General features: G+C 35.6%; 2 protein-coding genes across 2 annotated transcripts; both read left to right on the forward strand.

Annotated features, from left to right (window-relative positions):
- Positions 1 to 5,738: 5,738 nt before the first annotated feature.
- LOC145137560 (protein S-acyltransferase 21-like) lies at positions 5,739 to 9,289 on the forward strand. Its single transcript, XM_079071691.1, has 10 exons — positions 5,739 to 6,300; positions 6,539 to 6,652; positions 6,731 to 6,857; positions 6,951 to 7,150; positions 7,296 to 7,364; positions 7,491 to 7,562; positions 7,648 to 7,776; positions 7,862 to 7,942; positions 8,031 to 8,237; positions 8,340 to 9,289. The coding sequence occupies exons 1-10, from the start codon at positions 6,256 to 6,258 to the stop codon at positions 9,198 to 9,200; spliced, it is 1,905 nt and encodes a 634-aa protein (XP_078927817.1). The 5' UTR covers positions 5,739 to 6,255; the 3' UTR covers positions 9,201 to 9,289.
- A 3,827-nt stretch (positions 9,290 to 13,116) lies between these two features.
- On the forward strand, positions 13,117 to 16,723 carry LOC145137396 (MLO-like protein 9). The gene is made up of 15 exons (XM_079071520.1): positions 13,117 to 13,571; positions 13,696 to 13,753; positions 13,862 to 14,091; positions 14,231 to 14,347; positions 14,440 to 14,497; positions 14,614 to 14,699; positions 14,808 to 14,882; positions 14,990 to 15,078; positions 15,176 to 15,225; positions 15,332 to 15,372; positions 15,509 to 15,682; positions 15,885 to 15,920; positions 16,035 to 16,102; positions 16,289 to 16,349; positions 16,446 to 16,723. Exons 1-15 carry the CDS (start codon positions 13,455 to 13,457, stop codon positions 16,689 to 16,691), a joined length of 1,506 nt encoding a protein of 501 aa, XP_078927646.1. The 5' UTR covers positions 13,117 to 13,454; the 3' UTR covers positions 16,692 to 16,723.
- Positions 16,724 to 17,489: the final 766 nt, after the last annotated feature.

A 17,489-nucleotide genomic window follows, 5' to 3' on the forward strand; every position in this document is an offset into this window, starting at 1 on the left:
ACTGAGGTATATTGTCATCATGGGCAGACCTATGTCAACCTTCAAATATTTTTGGCATGGTGGAAATTTTTTGAGAATTTTTCGGTATAATGTAGTTTTTCCGACATGTTATCCCCGATATTTTGTTCTGGATCCGCCACTGATCATCATGAATAACTAAACTAATATATTTGTTAGATAACTAAACTAATATATTTGTTAGATAATGTATACTGTCTTTTTTATTTCTAACTCCTTATTTCTTGGGGTGTGTTACAAGGTCACAAATATGGATGTATTGGTTATAATTAGGTGATCATATTCATATATATATTCTTGTCATGTGAGATTCATGAGACGTGTCCCTTTTATACAGTCTTCATGTTTTTCTTGTTTCATATAATCATGAATTGCGTTTGGTTGTTTCTTTTTGATGTTTGTATAATTAATTAAAATTCTTTGTATTGTGTTTGATGGTTTTCTTCTTATATTTTATGTGGCTTATATATTTATGTTATTATTGTGGCTTACGCATGTCAACAAGAAGGATATGAGTTGCCACTATTCATCCATACCACTCATATATAGCGTACCTACTTATAAATTTGGTCTCTCCTTGCTGTCTTCTCATTTATTTATCATATATCCATTTCATCGGTAACCTACTCCATGTTAAATTATTTTTGACAAACATTTTCACATGTAAAGGAACATAGCAACAAAATAAAATAAACTAACAAAAATAACACAACAAATAGCATATATTCGATTTCTTTAACAAAATTCGTTATGAACTTTTTTGTTATATATGATAAGATTTGAATTTGACATGTACTTAAGTGGTGTCAACGAGACAAAACGAAAATGGAACTTTCAATCAATATCAATATTTAGTTTGTGGTGGTTGTCGAGGCCAACATAAATAATTACCTTCAATATTACACACTAAAATAGTGTATAGTGGTAAATTGATCGAATTCACGGGAATTGGTTCGATTAATTACTCTATGATAATCTTGTTGTACAAATACTTGTAAAACTACAATAAAATAAAATTGGGGGATTTTGATCTTTTAAAATATTTAAAAGAAAACTAGAATTATACTAAGATTTTAAAAACACAATTAAAAAAACAAAGTTTGATAAAAAATCAATAGAAGATGAATGTATGACTTTGACTTCCATCACATGGACATTTAGCTAATTATCATTAGACATTATGGTGCAAGACTTATGATTCAGTTTAATTTAGCTATAGCAACCCAAGAAGCTTGAGGTCACCTAGACTTTTCTTAGTTAGTAAAATAGCTAGAGAAGCTCATAACATATTTCCTTAGTTAAAGTTAAAGTCACAATTTTCATTAAGCATGTAGTTAGTGAAAGTTAACTAGCATTAAAAACTAAAAAGTCACCAAATCCAAGAGGAGTCAAATAGTCTTCAAATAACTAAACATCCATTGATTTCACCAAAATCAACCAAAGAAAGTTTATCCTATCATGACTAAACTTAAGAAAGTAAAATAAAAGTTAGGAGTACCAAACATATAGCAAGAATCAAGAGCAAAATGATGATGTTCTTCAAGTGTTCTTGGTGTTCTTGAGACTCCAAAATGCAAAGAAAAACTCTAAAATTGGATGTGTAGAAGTGTGGAAAAGTGGCATACTAACCTTCCCCTTATAGCTCAAAACAAGAATTCTTGGAAATGCCCCTGCAGAGTTGTATGCGACCTGCGTGTTGTTGCGCAGGTAGCTCGCGCAGGTGGTGTTGATTTGGGCTCCTTTGTGATTTAGGCTTCCAGTGACTTAGCCCACTGGCCCAGAGCGAGTCCAATCCGTTTGTAGTCCATTGTTCTTCAAGATTTCTTCAATTTTTACCCATTTCACTTTCTCCAAGTCATCCATAGCTCGTGTACCCGCGCCGATCATTTTAATCCCGGATGCAGAAATGTTCCTCCATTTTCTTATAAGCACAAACTCATCTTATTAAATGATCCATCCATCACTAGCCCACTCTATGCATCATCTCCACTAGCTATCAAACTCATAATCCTTGTTGTCCTCCAAGTCTAACTGCTTCCCAAAGGTCCCGAACATTCCTGCTCCGCTAGTCTCCTTGAAATATGCAATTGTACTCAGAAAACTAGAAAGTACCCGAAATAGTCATAAAATAACAAAAAGGAAAATATGCATGATGATTAACTAAATTATAAATGAAATATGCTAAAATGAACTATAAAAAAAGTAAATAAAATGAAGCTATCATTTTGTACAAATAATTTCAATATTCTTTTGATCCAACCTTAGATGATGCCTTATATTACAAAAAAGGAGCATCACACATGAACTATTCAAATTAATTAAATAAGTAAACCTAAAATGTGTTAGGAATCGGACCGGGTACACGCAACGGAAACACTATCACCCACATCAACAAACTCACGAAATAAAAGCAAGAAGAACACAAGGATATTACGTGGTTCGGATTCGGTGCAAATCCTACATCTACGGGCCGCAACTAGAGATATTTATTATAGGCTTAACAGTAAGATTACAAGTATTGTTGTCTAGAGGTACAAGAAAACCGGAATACAAGGCTGCTATTTATAGCCATGGCACCAAAGTGGCAAAAGAATAAACAACTCACAAAAGTCCTTTCCAAGGTGTAAAGCTCCATTATTGTCACTAACCCACTTTGCCATTGTCCCCCACTAAGCCTTGACAACCAATTCCATGTATTTTCTTCACATGGTCTCCACCAACCAACAATCTCCCACTTGGAGAAAATAACCCAACAATTCTTCAGTAATCTTAAAACAACCAAGTCTTCCAAGCCTCCAGTTCCCAAGAACAAACTAAACTTAGTCTCATTTCTCTAGTTGCAGCCGCCCCTCATCATCAAGTACAAGAAGGGCCAGTTGAAGCTCCCACTAGCTCCAACTCAGCCGTGGCTAATCCCACCACCGACTCATCCTCTGTCTCAACCGGTTTGGACACTCCACCAGCTCCAGAGATACACTGAGGACCACTAACACTCTCCAAGCTTAGCAAACATCCAACAGGAGAGAATTTTTCAGTCTTAGTTTTCAAAACCCAACGACTCTTTGTAATTGTACCCGGAACACGCCCCATTCTCCCACTGTCACAAAATCTCCTTACTGGTTTAGACTTTCCGACTCGTTCAGCTAACATCCCCATGTCTCCAGAATTCATGTTTGCAAAATGAACTCTCTTAGCACTAGATTTAGCGAACCAGATTTTGTTACGCTTAACCGGGACGGTCAAACTTCCCTCAGCAGGTACCTCAACCATATATAACGACCCACGCTTCATACCATGAGCAATCACCAGATTACCATTGACCACCCTCCATTTACCACCACCAAACCTTACTTCCAGTCCTTGTTTATCCAGCTGACCAACAGAAATCAATTTCTTCTTCAGCTCCGGAATCACCCTGACATTTTTCAGGTTCCATGTAGTTCCCAATGAAGTAACCAGATCAATATCTCCCATGCTCGTTACCTGAAGCATCTCGTTATTTGCTAACCGTACCTTCCCAAAATCTCTTTCTTTTAGATTCACCATCGTTTCCCCGTTGTCCATGGCGTGAAACGAAGCCCCTTAATCCATGACCCAAGAGTCTACAGAACTTTCCATACTGAGCATCAATGCATCATCCTCAGACACACTCTCAGCACCGGCAATGTTCAATTCTTTCTTTGGACATTGACTCTTAACATGTCCCACCTCTTGGCAGTTCCAGCACTTCACATTCTTCCAAGTTCTAGACGAACTTCTTCCCCGACTCCCACTGCTCCCACCATTCCTGCTATTCCCTCTACCTCTTCCGATATTTAATAACTCAGAAGAAGACGAGCCACCTTGATTCTTGCGTCTGATATCTTCGCCTAGAACCAAATCTCGAATCCCTTCAAACGTCATGCCACTGGTCCCCACAAAACTCGTAACAACGGTTACTGTTCCAGACCAGCTATCAGGTAGTGAAGCTAGTAGCAGTGATGCTTGAGTCTCATTATCAAATTTAATTCCCACAGATGATAATCTGGACATAATTGAATTTAGATTGTTAATGTGAACCGTAACTGAGCCTTCCTCATTCATCCTTGTAGTGAACAACTCCCTCATCAAGAACACCTTGTTAGCCGCCGATGGTTTCTCATACATATTTGACAGAGCATCCATCATACAACGCGCCGTGGTTTCATTCATGATGTTGAAAGCAACGCTCTTCGTCAACGACAATGTAATAACCGCCTTGGCTTTCTTATCCTTTGAGTTCCACACATCTTCAGCAGCTTTTTCCATTTTCTCCGGTTTGTCTCCGAGTACCACCTCCAAGTCCTTCTGACATAGCAATGCTTCTACTTGCATTTTCCACCAGCTAAAATCAGAACCGTTGAATTTCTCGATTACAACCTTGTCTTCAGCCATTACGACAAACAAGATAAAAACAGGTACACTTGTGTGTGACAGAAAAACCCGACCGTACAACGACAACGATCGTACAGTACCCAAAACGGTCAACCTTGTTTTTGATGTGGCAGATCAGACTAAGCTGCAACCACATAGCATAATACAAGATATGACCTCCTTCAACCTAAGCTCTGATACCAGTTGTTAGGAATCGGACCGGGTACACGCAGCGGAAACACTATCACCCACATCAACAAACTCACGAAATAAAAGCAAGAAGAACACGATATTACGTGGTTAGGATTCGGTGCAAATCCTACATCCACGGGCCGCAACTAGAGATATTTATTATAGGCTTAACAATAAGATTACAAGTATTGTTGTCTAGAGGTACAAGAAAACCGGAATACAAGGCTGCTATTTATAGCCATGGCACCAAAGTGGCAAAAGAATAAACAACTCACAAAAGTCCTTTCCAAGGTGTAAAGCTCCATTATTGTCACTAACCCACTTTGCCATTGTCCCCCACTAAGCCTTGACAACCAATTCCATGTATTTTCTTCACATGGTCTCCACCAACCAACAAAATGTTTATTGGAACTCTAGTTCCATTTTATAGTTGGAATTTGGAAGCAAAGTAAATTACAACAAGATGAAAGATAAACAGACAACAAGCTGCATATCTATTTTTTTATGGATTACAAAACTATTTTTTTTATACTATGTTCACAAGATAAAATTTGTTTGAACAAAGAGACTCGAACTTTATGATTTTTACCATGTTTAGTTCAAAATTAGAATAATTTTCATTTTTGTTTCCAAAACTTCTTAATTTTGGTATTTATCTGAAATCTTTCATATTTGGTCATATAATTTTGGTTCTTACTTTAAAGTTTTATACTCCCTCCGTCCCAAAATTATTGTCCACAGACAAAAACACATAAATTAAGAAAAGCAATCATTAGTTTTGTCTTTTTGAGTAAAATGACCCTCTTGCCCTTTTCTAAAACCAATGAAAAATGTGCGTTTGAAATTATTCAAGTTTACTTTATTAAATGTTAGGGGTAATATGGTAAAAGTGTATATCTACTTTTGGTAGTGGACAATAATTTTTGGACAAACTAAAATAGTAAGGTGGACAATAATTTTGGGACGGAGGGAGTATTTGTTGCTTGATCTTGCTGATTTTGGTATTTATTTCAAAGTTTTATATAGATTTTGAGTAATACCAATAAAAAAAATAATAATAGGATATGGACACCATTTTTGTAATTTAACTAAACATCTTTCAATGGCGCACCGTTAATTGTTAAATCAAACACATAGGCCGAGAGGACTCATGTGTGTCTACTGTCTAGAGACTTGGTCCACAGCAGTTGCCACTAAAATATTTGTGCTTTTAAGCCCTTAACGTCCCAATGGAAGCACTAGCAGCATGACTTCACAAGAGAACCTATTCTATGGAATCAAATGCGCATGAAGCAGTTGTGGATCATACAGATACAGTTTTAGTTTATCATACAAAATAATCCCCAACTTTCCTTTCTTCTTCCACGCCTCATTGATCCATTTCTCAACCCCCACCCACCCACAAACCCTAGAATTTCTGGAATCCAAGTGGGGTCGGGTTCTATTGGGGTTTTAACATCTGATCACAATCAACTACCTTATCCTTGACTTTCAATCTTCCCCATTATTACCGTTGAACTGGATATAGAGGAGCACACAGTAGTTGGTGCTTTGTGTATTTTCTGGGTTTACTTTACAAGTTCCTATGACGATCTTGACTGTAAATACGCTCTTGATTTGAGGGTTTTTGAGTTTTGACTTCGTTTATTGATCATGGCTAGGCGACATGGATGGGAACTTCCTGCTCACACTTTTCAGGTACGATTTTTGTGCTTAATTCGCTACTTCGATCCGCTACGTGTTTGTGTTTTCCCTATTTTTTGCAATGTGGGTTGGATTCTATGTATTTTAAGTAAAAGTTCTGTCTAATCATGCTTAATTGTTAGAGGTTAATAAATCCATGAGATTTACCATATGAATCAACTGTCATTCTTACAAAAACACACACTACCATGTTTGAGGTTAATAAATCCAAATCTATCTAATCAATTTGCAGGTTGTGGCTATTACAGTATACTTCTTACTATCAGTTGCCTTCTATGCATTTTTCTCACCTTTTCTCGGAAAGGACATCTACGAACATGTGGCAATCGGTGTCTACTCCTTCTTGGTAAATGACCTTTTAACCCTTCAATCAGCTATCTCCATGTTCTCCATGATAACCATTTTTATCACTACAATCTTTCAGGCTCTCTGTGTATTTATCCTTTATGTAAGATGCACAGCTATCGATCCTGCTGATCCTGGCATTCTAATTGACCCAAACAGGGCAATTGCATCACCTTATAGATCCCATAATGGAACTGAAGTACCCGGTTAGTGATCCAAATTGTTTTGACTTTTGACCCACCCGTTGACTGACTCGCCCGTTTTGTAATCTTTGAAGCAAATGTTTTTTTGGGTATCAGGAAATGGATCATCTGTTGGAGAAGCTAGCAAGATTGGGTTTCAGAATGTTGGAATATATGATAATGGTAGCTCAGGTTGTTGTTCAAAAGTTTGGGGATTCTTTTGTGGTTGTATTGTAATAGAGGATTGTAGAAAAGATGAAGATATGCAACAAGGAGGGGAGGAAGAAGCTTTATTTTGTACACTATGCAATGCTGAGGTATCTATTTTATATATTTTCTGTAAAAAAATTAAACTTTATTCGATTTCTGAAGTTGTATTTTGTATACTAACTCAACTTCTTATGATATGATTGCTGATTTTCTGGACAAATTATTTAATATCTTGTTTTTAATTTGTTATAGGTGCGAAAGTATAGCAAACACTGCAGAAGTTGTGATAAATGTGTTGATGGGTTTGATCATCATTGTAGGGTAAGATCCAAATTCCAAAATGAAAGAAATGGCAACACACAAATGAAAAATCTTCTAGAATCTTTTTCATTGTTTATATGTAAATTCACATGACTTAATTTTTATTCTAAATTATTTGTTGTGCAGTGGTTGAATAATTGTGTAGGGAGGAAAAATTACTTCACATTCGTGTGCCTAATGGCTGTAAGTGTTGTTTGGGTAAGTTGATAATCGAAAAAAATTGTCATTTGATATTTAATCTATCAAAAGTAATTCTAAATATTTTATTGTGTTTTAATGTCAGCTGACTTTTGAATGTGGGGTCGGGATTGCTGTTCTTGTTCGATGTTTTGCTGATAAAAAATCTACAGAAAACCAGATTGCAGATCGCCTTGGAGATGGATTTAGTAGACCTCCATTTGCAACTGTTGTGGTATCTTCACTCTTTCCAGTCATGGACAAGGACAAATTCGTAATTTCAACTTCAAATTTTCATTTTTTTTTTACCCTTTTTTCAGGCTATATGTACTGCTGTTTCTTTTCTTGCCACTATTCCACTATGCGAACTCTTCTTTTTTCACATAATCCTCATCCAAAAGGTTTCTCTCTTTTCTCTCTCTCATCTACCTCAATCTCTAAATTTATATGTATTAGAAATAACAATTTCTTACAATTATTAATACACAGGGGATCACAACATACGAATATGTAGTTGCAATGAGGACTCAAAGTGAGCCTCCAGGAGCATCAATAGATGGAATGGATCAACAAAGCCTGCAATCATCTCCAACAAGCTCTGCAATCACTGCCATTAGTGGAAGAAGCTCCCATGGCTTAAGCTTACAACACAAAGGTGCTTGGTGTACACCTCCAAGAATCTTCATGGATCAACAGGTTGTTAGTTGTTATTCTTCTAGAGTCTTCCATAATCTTCTAGAATGTTCTACAACCTTCTTTACCATGTGATTGATTATATCGGATTCTAAAATTATTCAGGATGAAGTGGTCCCACATCTAGAACCAGGGCGCCTACCATCAACGGTTGATCCGGACGCAGTTGACAACAAGGGTAAGAATTTACCAAAACGCCCTGTGAGAATCAGCGCATGGAAGCTTGCGAAACTGGATTCAAATGAAGCAATCAAAGCAGGGGCAAAAGCGAGGGCCTCATCCTCTGTTTTGCGCCCTATAGGATCTAAATACGATCCTGATCGTTTATCAAGTAGCAATGTGAGTGGGAGAAGCAGCCCTTCACATTACAAATTTCATGAAAGGAGCCACTCAAAAAGCTCTTATCCGCCTAGTCGTGCCAGCAGGGATGATGACGTGGATACATGTAATCATAGTGTTAGTAATTTAAGTAGTCCGGCTCCTGGTAGAGACCATTTTAACCCTGTGTACCAGTCTTCAGCGAATCAGTCCCCATGGTCAGGGAAAAATGAGCCAATGGTGGTGTCACACGTGGCACCTCCTCCTCCTCTTCCTCCTAGGAGAAACAACAACAACAATAATAACAACTTGGGTGTTGGTGAAAGTACGAGATCGTCCTCGGTGTATTGGGATCAAGAAGCAGGGAGGTTTGTTTCTGCTTCAACTACAAGAAGCATGGGTGGTGGCTCTTCCTCTCAGGCTTCGGGGTCGGAGCTTACGTATACAGGACAGTCGATATTTTTTGGTGGGCCGCTAGTTGGTGGTGGTCGGGGCGGGACCGGGACCGGGCCGCCAGGTGGGGTGGCGGGTGGTGGTGGTCAGCGGGGGGCGGGCGCGTTGAGTTATTATCAGCAAGGTAGAGCGCAGAGAGGAGGGCAGCTACCGGTGTTTGTGCCGAATGAGCAAAATCAGACTCCTAGATTATAATGAGATTGTTTATCTAATTTGGTTATTGGACTTGTGTAGATTTGTTTCTTGAATATTTATCAGCAAATTTTGTTGTGTTTCTTGACTTAGTGCATACCTTTGTGTTCGGTTTGTTGAGCTTGAATGTAGCAACACACTCAACCTTTGTGTCTTAAGGGTGAGACACCTGCTTACATGCTTGATGATAGGTAACCGGGTGATTATGACGCATCACACATGGATTAAGTAACTAGAAAAGCAAAAGAGTACATGAGATGTACATGGTTCTCATGATCAATGAGATTATGTAACGTCTACAACTGAGCAAGATAATTTTATTGATAATGTGATTGTGGTTTTTAATTATATGAGATTCATAAATAGAGATTGCGGACCTAAATTTCTCAATCATTGTTGGTTGACAACCATTAGACTCCACGACTCATCAATTTGTCATTTTGAGGTTGCTCAACAAATCAAATTGTATTCCATGACATGTAAGTACACATAACTTAGTGTTAACGTGATCTCATTAGAAGCAAATACATGGTCATTGAAGATCCTTTATAATTCACACTATGACTATGTATATAAATCCTTGTAAATTGTTTGATTTCCCATGCAACAAGAATTTATAGAAAGATAGATGATCACTAAAATGATCACAAATTAATGCCAAGAGTTACGGGTCTTTTCAAGCTGTTTTTTTTCTCTACAAATAAGTTATAACAACAGAAAACAAACAAAGATTATTGTTGGTTCAACGCAACAGATGACATGTAAAATATGAAAAACTGATTATTATCTAACAACTTACTTTGATATAGTTCATGATGTATGTTAAATCACCATCTTCGATTGTATTATCTTCTTCAACAAACATTGTTTAAGAGAATATCAACTTCTTTATCAATATATGATATGGGCTTATTTAGTCATAGAAATCATTCATTACCTTATTAATTATTGTTGATTTTATATCATTTTATGGACAAAAGGTACTTAATTAGCTTAATATTTCAATTTCAGCAATAAAAGACATGCTCGGGTGAAAAAGGAAGAGGATTGAGTGATTGGAAGCTTGGAGATTGAAGACTGAAGAAAGAATGATGTTATTGAACAGCTTGACCCCTCGTCAGTGTTTTGTCCATATCTCATGAACCGTAACTCCGATTGACGAGATTCAAAATGTTCTGAAAACTAGACACAATTTCGGACGACTTTCGTGTTTTGAGAAAATGTTGATTCCAAGAGAACTCGACGAGTTGGTCAGAATGTTCCCGATTCGAAGATACCTTGCCGCACACGCTGTATACGCGGATTATCGAAAAAACTCGACGAGTTGGTGGTGAAAACTCGTCGAGTTGGCCCTGTTTTCATAATTTATATATAGAAATGCTTCTCATTCGAACCCTAACACTTCCTAGAGGCTAGATGCGATTATTGAAGACCAGAAGGGTTCTTGAAGCTTCAGTTTTCGAGATTGCAACATAAGAGACAATTTAGAAGAGAATCAAAGGCAAATAATCATTCTTCTTTTCTTAATCTTTGTTTTGAACAATGTTTGAATCATTAGATTTTGATTTTAGGTTATTACTTGCTGTAGATATGAGCTAAAAGCTTTTTACTTCTGTTTGGATGAGATAATCTTATGAACATGGTTTGATTGAGTGGTTGGATTAATATTAATTTGGTTATTTATCTTGTTAAGCTTGTTAAAGATCCTCATGTATTGATGATAAATATTTTCTGTTAATAAGTGAGTTATTAAGTTGTATGAACATCTTCTTGATTACTTGATTCATATAATTTTGAGAATACAAGATTGTATGCCTAGGAATAGTGAACATGAAACTAGGGTTAACTAGAAAATATGTAAATCAATGTGTGAGCATGTGTGATGAACAACCACATATGAGTTGATTGAATTGAACAAATTTGATTAGCTATTATTACAAGTCTTACTTGATACGAACTGAACACTAGGAAACTTGTTAGTTTAATCAACTGGCCACTGTTTGAATTAACTTGTCTACTAAAGGATTGGTAATAGTGAACATGAACCCAATCATATTAGGAATCGGTAACCATTGACATATTGATCCATTGCACTTGCCACGAAATCAACCATAGGAATAAGTGAATCAAATCTGAACATAAGTCTCTTTTATCATTGAATCTAGTTGTCCTTTCTTGTTCTTCTTAATTGTTAACTGTATTTTGTTTGAGTGTTAATTGATTGTTTAAGTTTCTAGTCTTGCAAAACTAGAGAAACCCCCTTTTATATTGTTTTATTTAGATAATATTAACATTTATTTTAATTGTTTACCGTTCCCTGTGTTCGATACCCTACTTACCTGAACTAAACTACTAATCGATAGGTACACTGCCTTTTGTGTCTTTTTTTTTTTTGTTTAAGTTAGTAGGATTAAAACTAGTACGTTTCACACACATCAATATATATTGTATGTATAAGTTGTTCCTCTTCGTCCTCAACATCGACTTTATATTTGCTAGAAATAAATGGCACTCGCGAGATCATAACAATTAAGGTTGTTAGGGAGGAGGGAGTCATTCCCTCCCAACCCACTGAACCCACTGAATCCACTGTCACATCACTTTTTCTCTTTTATTTTTCTTCATCTTTCCGAACCCACAACACACGGAAATCCTATCTTTTTGAACTCACTCAATCCACTCAATTAAAAAAAAAATACAAAACAATCAAATGTAAAATCTTAATTAGCAATAGAGTTATCGGCGGTACCACTCCCGCTTCAACGAGTGGGTTGATTGGTTTCACTAACCCACTTCATCATCTCTCTCTACTTTCTCTTTCTTATTTTTTCTTGTACCATGTGTTTTAAAACTTGTACCTTAGTTGTTTTGTATTTTTTTTAATTGAGTGGGTTGAGTGGGTTGAGAAAGATAGGATTTCCGTGTGTTGTGGGTTCGGAAAGATAAAGAAAAATCAAAGAGAAAAACTGATGTGGCAGTGGGTTCAGTGGGTTCAATAGAAACGACTCCCTCCTCCCTTAGGGAGGAGGGAGTCGTTTCTATTGAACCCACTGAACCCACTGCCACATCAGTTTTTCTCTTTGATTTTTCTTTATCTTTCCGAACCCACAACACACGGAAATCCTATCTTTCTCAACCCACTCAACCCACTCAATTAAAAAAAATACAAAACAATCAAGGTAAAATCTTATTTAGCAATAAAGTTACCGCCGGTACCACTCCCTCTTCGGCAGATTGTTTAATTGGTTTCAGTAACCCACTTCATCCTCTCTCTCTCTACTTTCTATCTCTCATTTTCTCTAGTACCATGTGTTTTAAGACTTGTACCTTAGTTGTTTGATATTTTTTTTAATTGAGTGGGTTGAGAAAGATATGATTTACGTGTGTTGTGGGTTCGAAAAGATGAAGAAAAATCATAGAGAAAAGCTGATGTGGCAGTGAGTTCAGTGGGAACGACTCCCTCCTCCCATATTGGGAAAAGTGATATATATTTGCTAATTCACGGCCATTATGTCTTGAGATTCGTGGTTTTTTTAACAAAATAAATTTATGTGGTTTTTTGTGTATAGTTGGCCTCCTACTAACACCATTTTTTGTGTAGAGTTGGCCTCTTTTTGCCAAACACTTTAAACAAGTAATGATAATCAACTTAAGAACCCATCGTAAACAGCTCTTAATTTGATAGACATTATATAGCAAACATAAGATTAAATACATTGTCAAAGCATATTGAATCCATCTAACTACGAACTATGTTGGGTTCAAAAGGGGTGCCATATGTGATTTGCATAAATGTGAGGGTTGTCATTGTGATGTAAACATATCGTGTGGCCAAGATTTGTGGTCATGTAACTGAATTCCCTATTAACACTCTGGTTAATTGGTTTTTCAAGGTCAGCATTTTTCAAAGTATTTTTTTTATCAAAATGGGGAAATATGTTTTTGTTAGTTAATTTGACTCCCAAAATACACAGTTTTTCATCCATCCGTACACAACCTGGTCCATTTCTGTCAGGACCAGCAAATACAAGAAACCTTTTCTCCTTTTCTCAATCTGCTTTTTTCATATCAATATCCAAAGGGCCACAAAAAAGAATCCATCCTCATCATCATCTTGAAGCCATTTGAATATCTTAATCTCTATGGGTGATTACGTTCATGACAAAGAAAACGAACATTGATGTGATGTGTAAGAAAAAGCTACAGTTTTGAGAAGATAATTCGATTTTGGTGGTGTTTGTTTGCTTTTAGGTTAAAATGGGAGGAGGAGGTAGGGGTCTAGATGAAACCGCAACATGGTCTGTAGCCCTGGTTTGTGCAATCATCGTTATAATATCGATCTTGATGGAAAAAGCTATTCATCATGTTGGACATGTAAATATATAATCCTCAACCTTTTATAATCATCTAATCCTTTATATATATATTTTCTATTTGAATTTGGAACGTTACATTGTTACAATATAACTAATCGATACATGCATGTACAATATTTCAGCATTTGAAACATAGAAATAAAGAGGGACTGCTTGAAGCACTGGAAAAGATCAAAGCAGGCAAGAATATTATATTATAAGCTAAGTTTAATTATCATTATATGAATGTTTTTTTTTTGTGTATTGTATTTGATGATTGATATATGTATGTATTATGGTTGTATGCAGAGCTTATGATTCTTGGATTTATATCTCTGTCGTTGACATTTTGTCAGAACTCGATTGCTTCCATTTGTGTTTCTAAAATACTTACGAAAGATTTCTTGCCATGCAAAAGAAAACCCGATGGTAAAGAACCAGAAGATGACGATGATGATGCTGAAGATGCTCGTCGCAGGCTTTTAATGTATGATACTCATCGAAAATTAGGAGGCGGAGAACCCGTAGAATGCAAACCCGTAAGAATTTAATTTCTTTCAAATATTTTCAATCCTTAATTAATTGCTACAATTAACTTATTTATGTTATATTCGTTTAAAATCATTTAATTTAACAATGGTGTTAATTAATTAAATTATGTTTTAATCAATTAATCAGGGATATGAGCAGCTTATAACAGTTACAGGATTGCATCAACTCCACATATTCATTTTCTTTTTGGCAGTTTTTCATGTTGTTTATAGTGCCCTCACTATGATTTGTGGAAGAGCAAAGGTGACATTAATTTATAAATAAATTTTTAAAAAAAATCTATAAATTTTCTTTTGATCGATTTTGCTCATCTTAAAGCGTTTCTTTCGATGCAGATCCGTGAGTGGAAACACTGGGAAAAAGATATCTTGCAGCAACAACAATCCGGACACGGTGTTTAATTATTAATTACTTCTTTTTTTTCATTTATTACCAAAGTTTTATTGTGTGTGTGTTTTTTTTTTCATATTTTTGATGATTTTTGTGATGATGTTTAATTATTTATGCAGATCCTTCAAGGTATCGGCTTACAAAAGAAATATCTTTTGTTAAAGGGCATGCCACCAAGACCGGATCCTCAGCCTTCTTCTACATTGTAAGCCAATTATACCACTAGCTTTAATTCTCACGTTCTTATTATTAATTATTAGATAACTGTTTGTTAATAAAGTAATTAACATACAAATAATTCATTTAATTTCAGATCTGTTTTTTCCGGCAATTCTTTACCTCTGTTGGTAGATCAGATTACATGGCGATGCGCCATGGGTTCATTTCTGTGAGTTCTACATTCTACAACCCCAATTTCTTTTCTCATTTATAAAAATACTAATAGTTAATATATAGTAATATTCATGACTTTCTTTCATTGACATATATATACAGGTTCATTTAGCTCCTGGAAGTCAATTTAACTTTCAAAAATACATAAAGAGGTCACTTGAAGACGATTTTAAACTACTTGTGGGAGTAGGGTAATTACTTTCATACACTCTTAATTATAGTTATATGCATTGTATAAATCAGTTATTTCAGCTGTATGAATTTTAATAAATTTGGCGACACTTTCAGTCCGTTGTTATGGACTGTTGCGGTTATCTATCTGTTTGCCAATGTTGAAGGTGAATCTTAATTTATCCAAAGTCCTTGTGTTTTTAAGTATAAATATCCATGTATACATATTGTAGTAAATAATAATAATAATCCATTCATAATGTATGTATGCAGGAACTCATGCTATGATTTGGCTATCTCTATTCCCTGTTGTTGTAAGGATTTTCCCATGCATTTAATCAAGAAAAGTTAACGATTTCCTAATTATGTGATCAAGAGAGAGAAGTAGCTAGTTAATCTTGATTAATTATTTACTGTTAATTAACTAATAATGTTGATTTTGGGATAAAGATAATCTTAGCAGTTGGAACAAAGCTTCAAGCCATTATAGCACGAATGGCTATTGAAATCCAAGAAAGACATGCTGTTGTAGAAGGCGTACCTCTTGTTCAGGTCACGGATAATCATTTTTGGTTAAAGGATCCTACGCTAATTCTTTTATTAATTCAGCTCACGCTCTTCATGGTACGTATCTTTCTCTTCGATCTCTCATTAGTTAACTATCAAGACTTGGGAGATATATATTAGTTATATATAATAATATATAATATATAATTATTGTAACAAACATTTTCAGTATATATATACCATTTTGCTGTGTTATAAATTATTGCAACTTAATTTAATAGTTTGCTAACTTGTGAGTTGTGAATTTTTGTATGTCCAGAACGCGTTTGAGTTAACACACTTCTTCTGGATATGGGTATATATCGGCTTCCTTTAGTTTTCTTTATCTTTTTTCTTACAAAACTAGTTATATATGCTAATTAATAAATATGATTGACTACGATACATGATGTGATATCGATTACTACAGTATGAGTTCGGACTCTTCTCTTGCTTTCATCAAAAGCCTCTTCTTCAACTTGTTAGAGTTTTAATTGGGTAAGTTTGGTAGTTGTATTCATTCTTTGTCTTGGATCAAAAGTTTTTACTTTTAATCTTTATCCAATACAAAAAAAATTCCATGGTGGCTCTAATTGCATCACATATTCACAAGTTAAATATGAGAGTTATTATTGGGCATGCAAGTTCGAAGATTTTGATATGTTTGCTTTATTAATTTACCAGAATTATAGTTCAAGTCTTATGCGCTTATGGCATCCTTCCACTCTATGCCCTTCTTTCTCAGGTACCTCTAAGGCTCTAACTACTATTCCCACTAATAACTAGAGTAAATTAAGGGTCAAAATGGGTAATATTTAATATGATGTTTTTTTTTGTGCAGATGGGTTCAAAGATGAAGAGAACAATTTTCGATGATCAGACCTCGAAAGCCCTCAAGCATTGGCATAAACATGCAGTGAAAAAGAAGGATGCCAAGGGGCAATCTGGTCATCTTCCGACGTCTGGAAATGCTGCAGCACAAAGTGCTGCTCCAGACGCTGCTGACGGGGGTCACGCTTCCTCGGGCCAATCGGCTCACATTGTGGCCAGCGTAGACATTCCACAAGATAAAAAGAACGCATCATGATTGATCTACCCCTAACTTGCTTTGATCTTCTAGCTCATTTTTTGTTTGTTGTTGATTAAATTAATATATATATATATATATATATATATATATATATATATATATATATATATATATATATATATATATATATATATATATATATATATATATATATATGAACCTAATATATACTAGAAGATATATTCATGATGATGAGAACATCAAAGAATGGCATACAAGTATATGTGATTATGTTTAGAAGGTACATATATTGTTCCCACTCAATTGGTTCCTTATTTGTAATTAAATGTTACATATTTCGGTTTCATGTCTTATTATTTATGCATTTTGTTATCTTCTTCATTCCTATCTAATTAGATGTGGCACAATTGGTGTCTAGTAACAGGTTAAGTAGACCATATAATTTGTAGTATAGATTAGTTTGATCCACAACATTTCCTCTCCTATTCTTTTTACAAATTAACTATGTGCTAAATATGATTAGAGTATCTTGTTAAATGTGTTCCTTGAAATTTGGTGACCCAGACCCGAAAGGAAGTGAAAAAACTTGACGTCATATATTGACGAGATAAGTGTTTTGAGTAGGCTTAGGACCGATAGGCCTTAAGCCATACACGACAAACACTTAACCCATGGTGGTGGGAGGTGCGACTAGGCCTGGCAATGGAGCGGGTTTTGACCCTGATCCGATCCAAACCCTCAAGAATTATATAGGTTTGGAGCATATTTTTTGATTCGTTTATCCGTTAATGACTCATACCCGCTAACCCTTTTATTAAAAGGGTCGGGTGTGGA

The sequence above is a fragment of the Lactuca virosa genome, chromosome 9 (assembly GCF_052849685.1).
Source record: "Lactuca virosa cultivar CGN04683 chromosome 9, Lactuca_virosa_CGN04683_v6, whole genome shotgun sequence".
NCBI classification, from domain to species: Eukaryota; Viridiplantae; Streptophyta; class Magnoliopsida; order Asterales; family Asteraceae; genus Lactuca; species Lactuca virosa.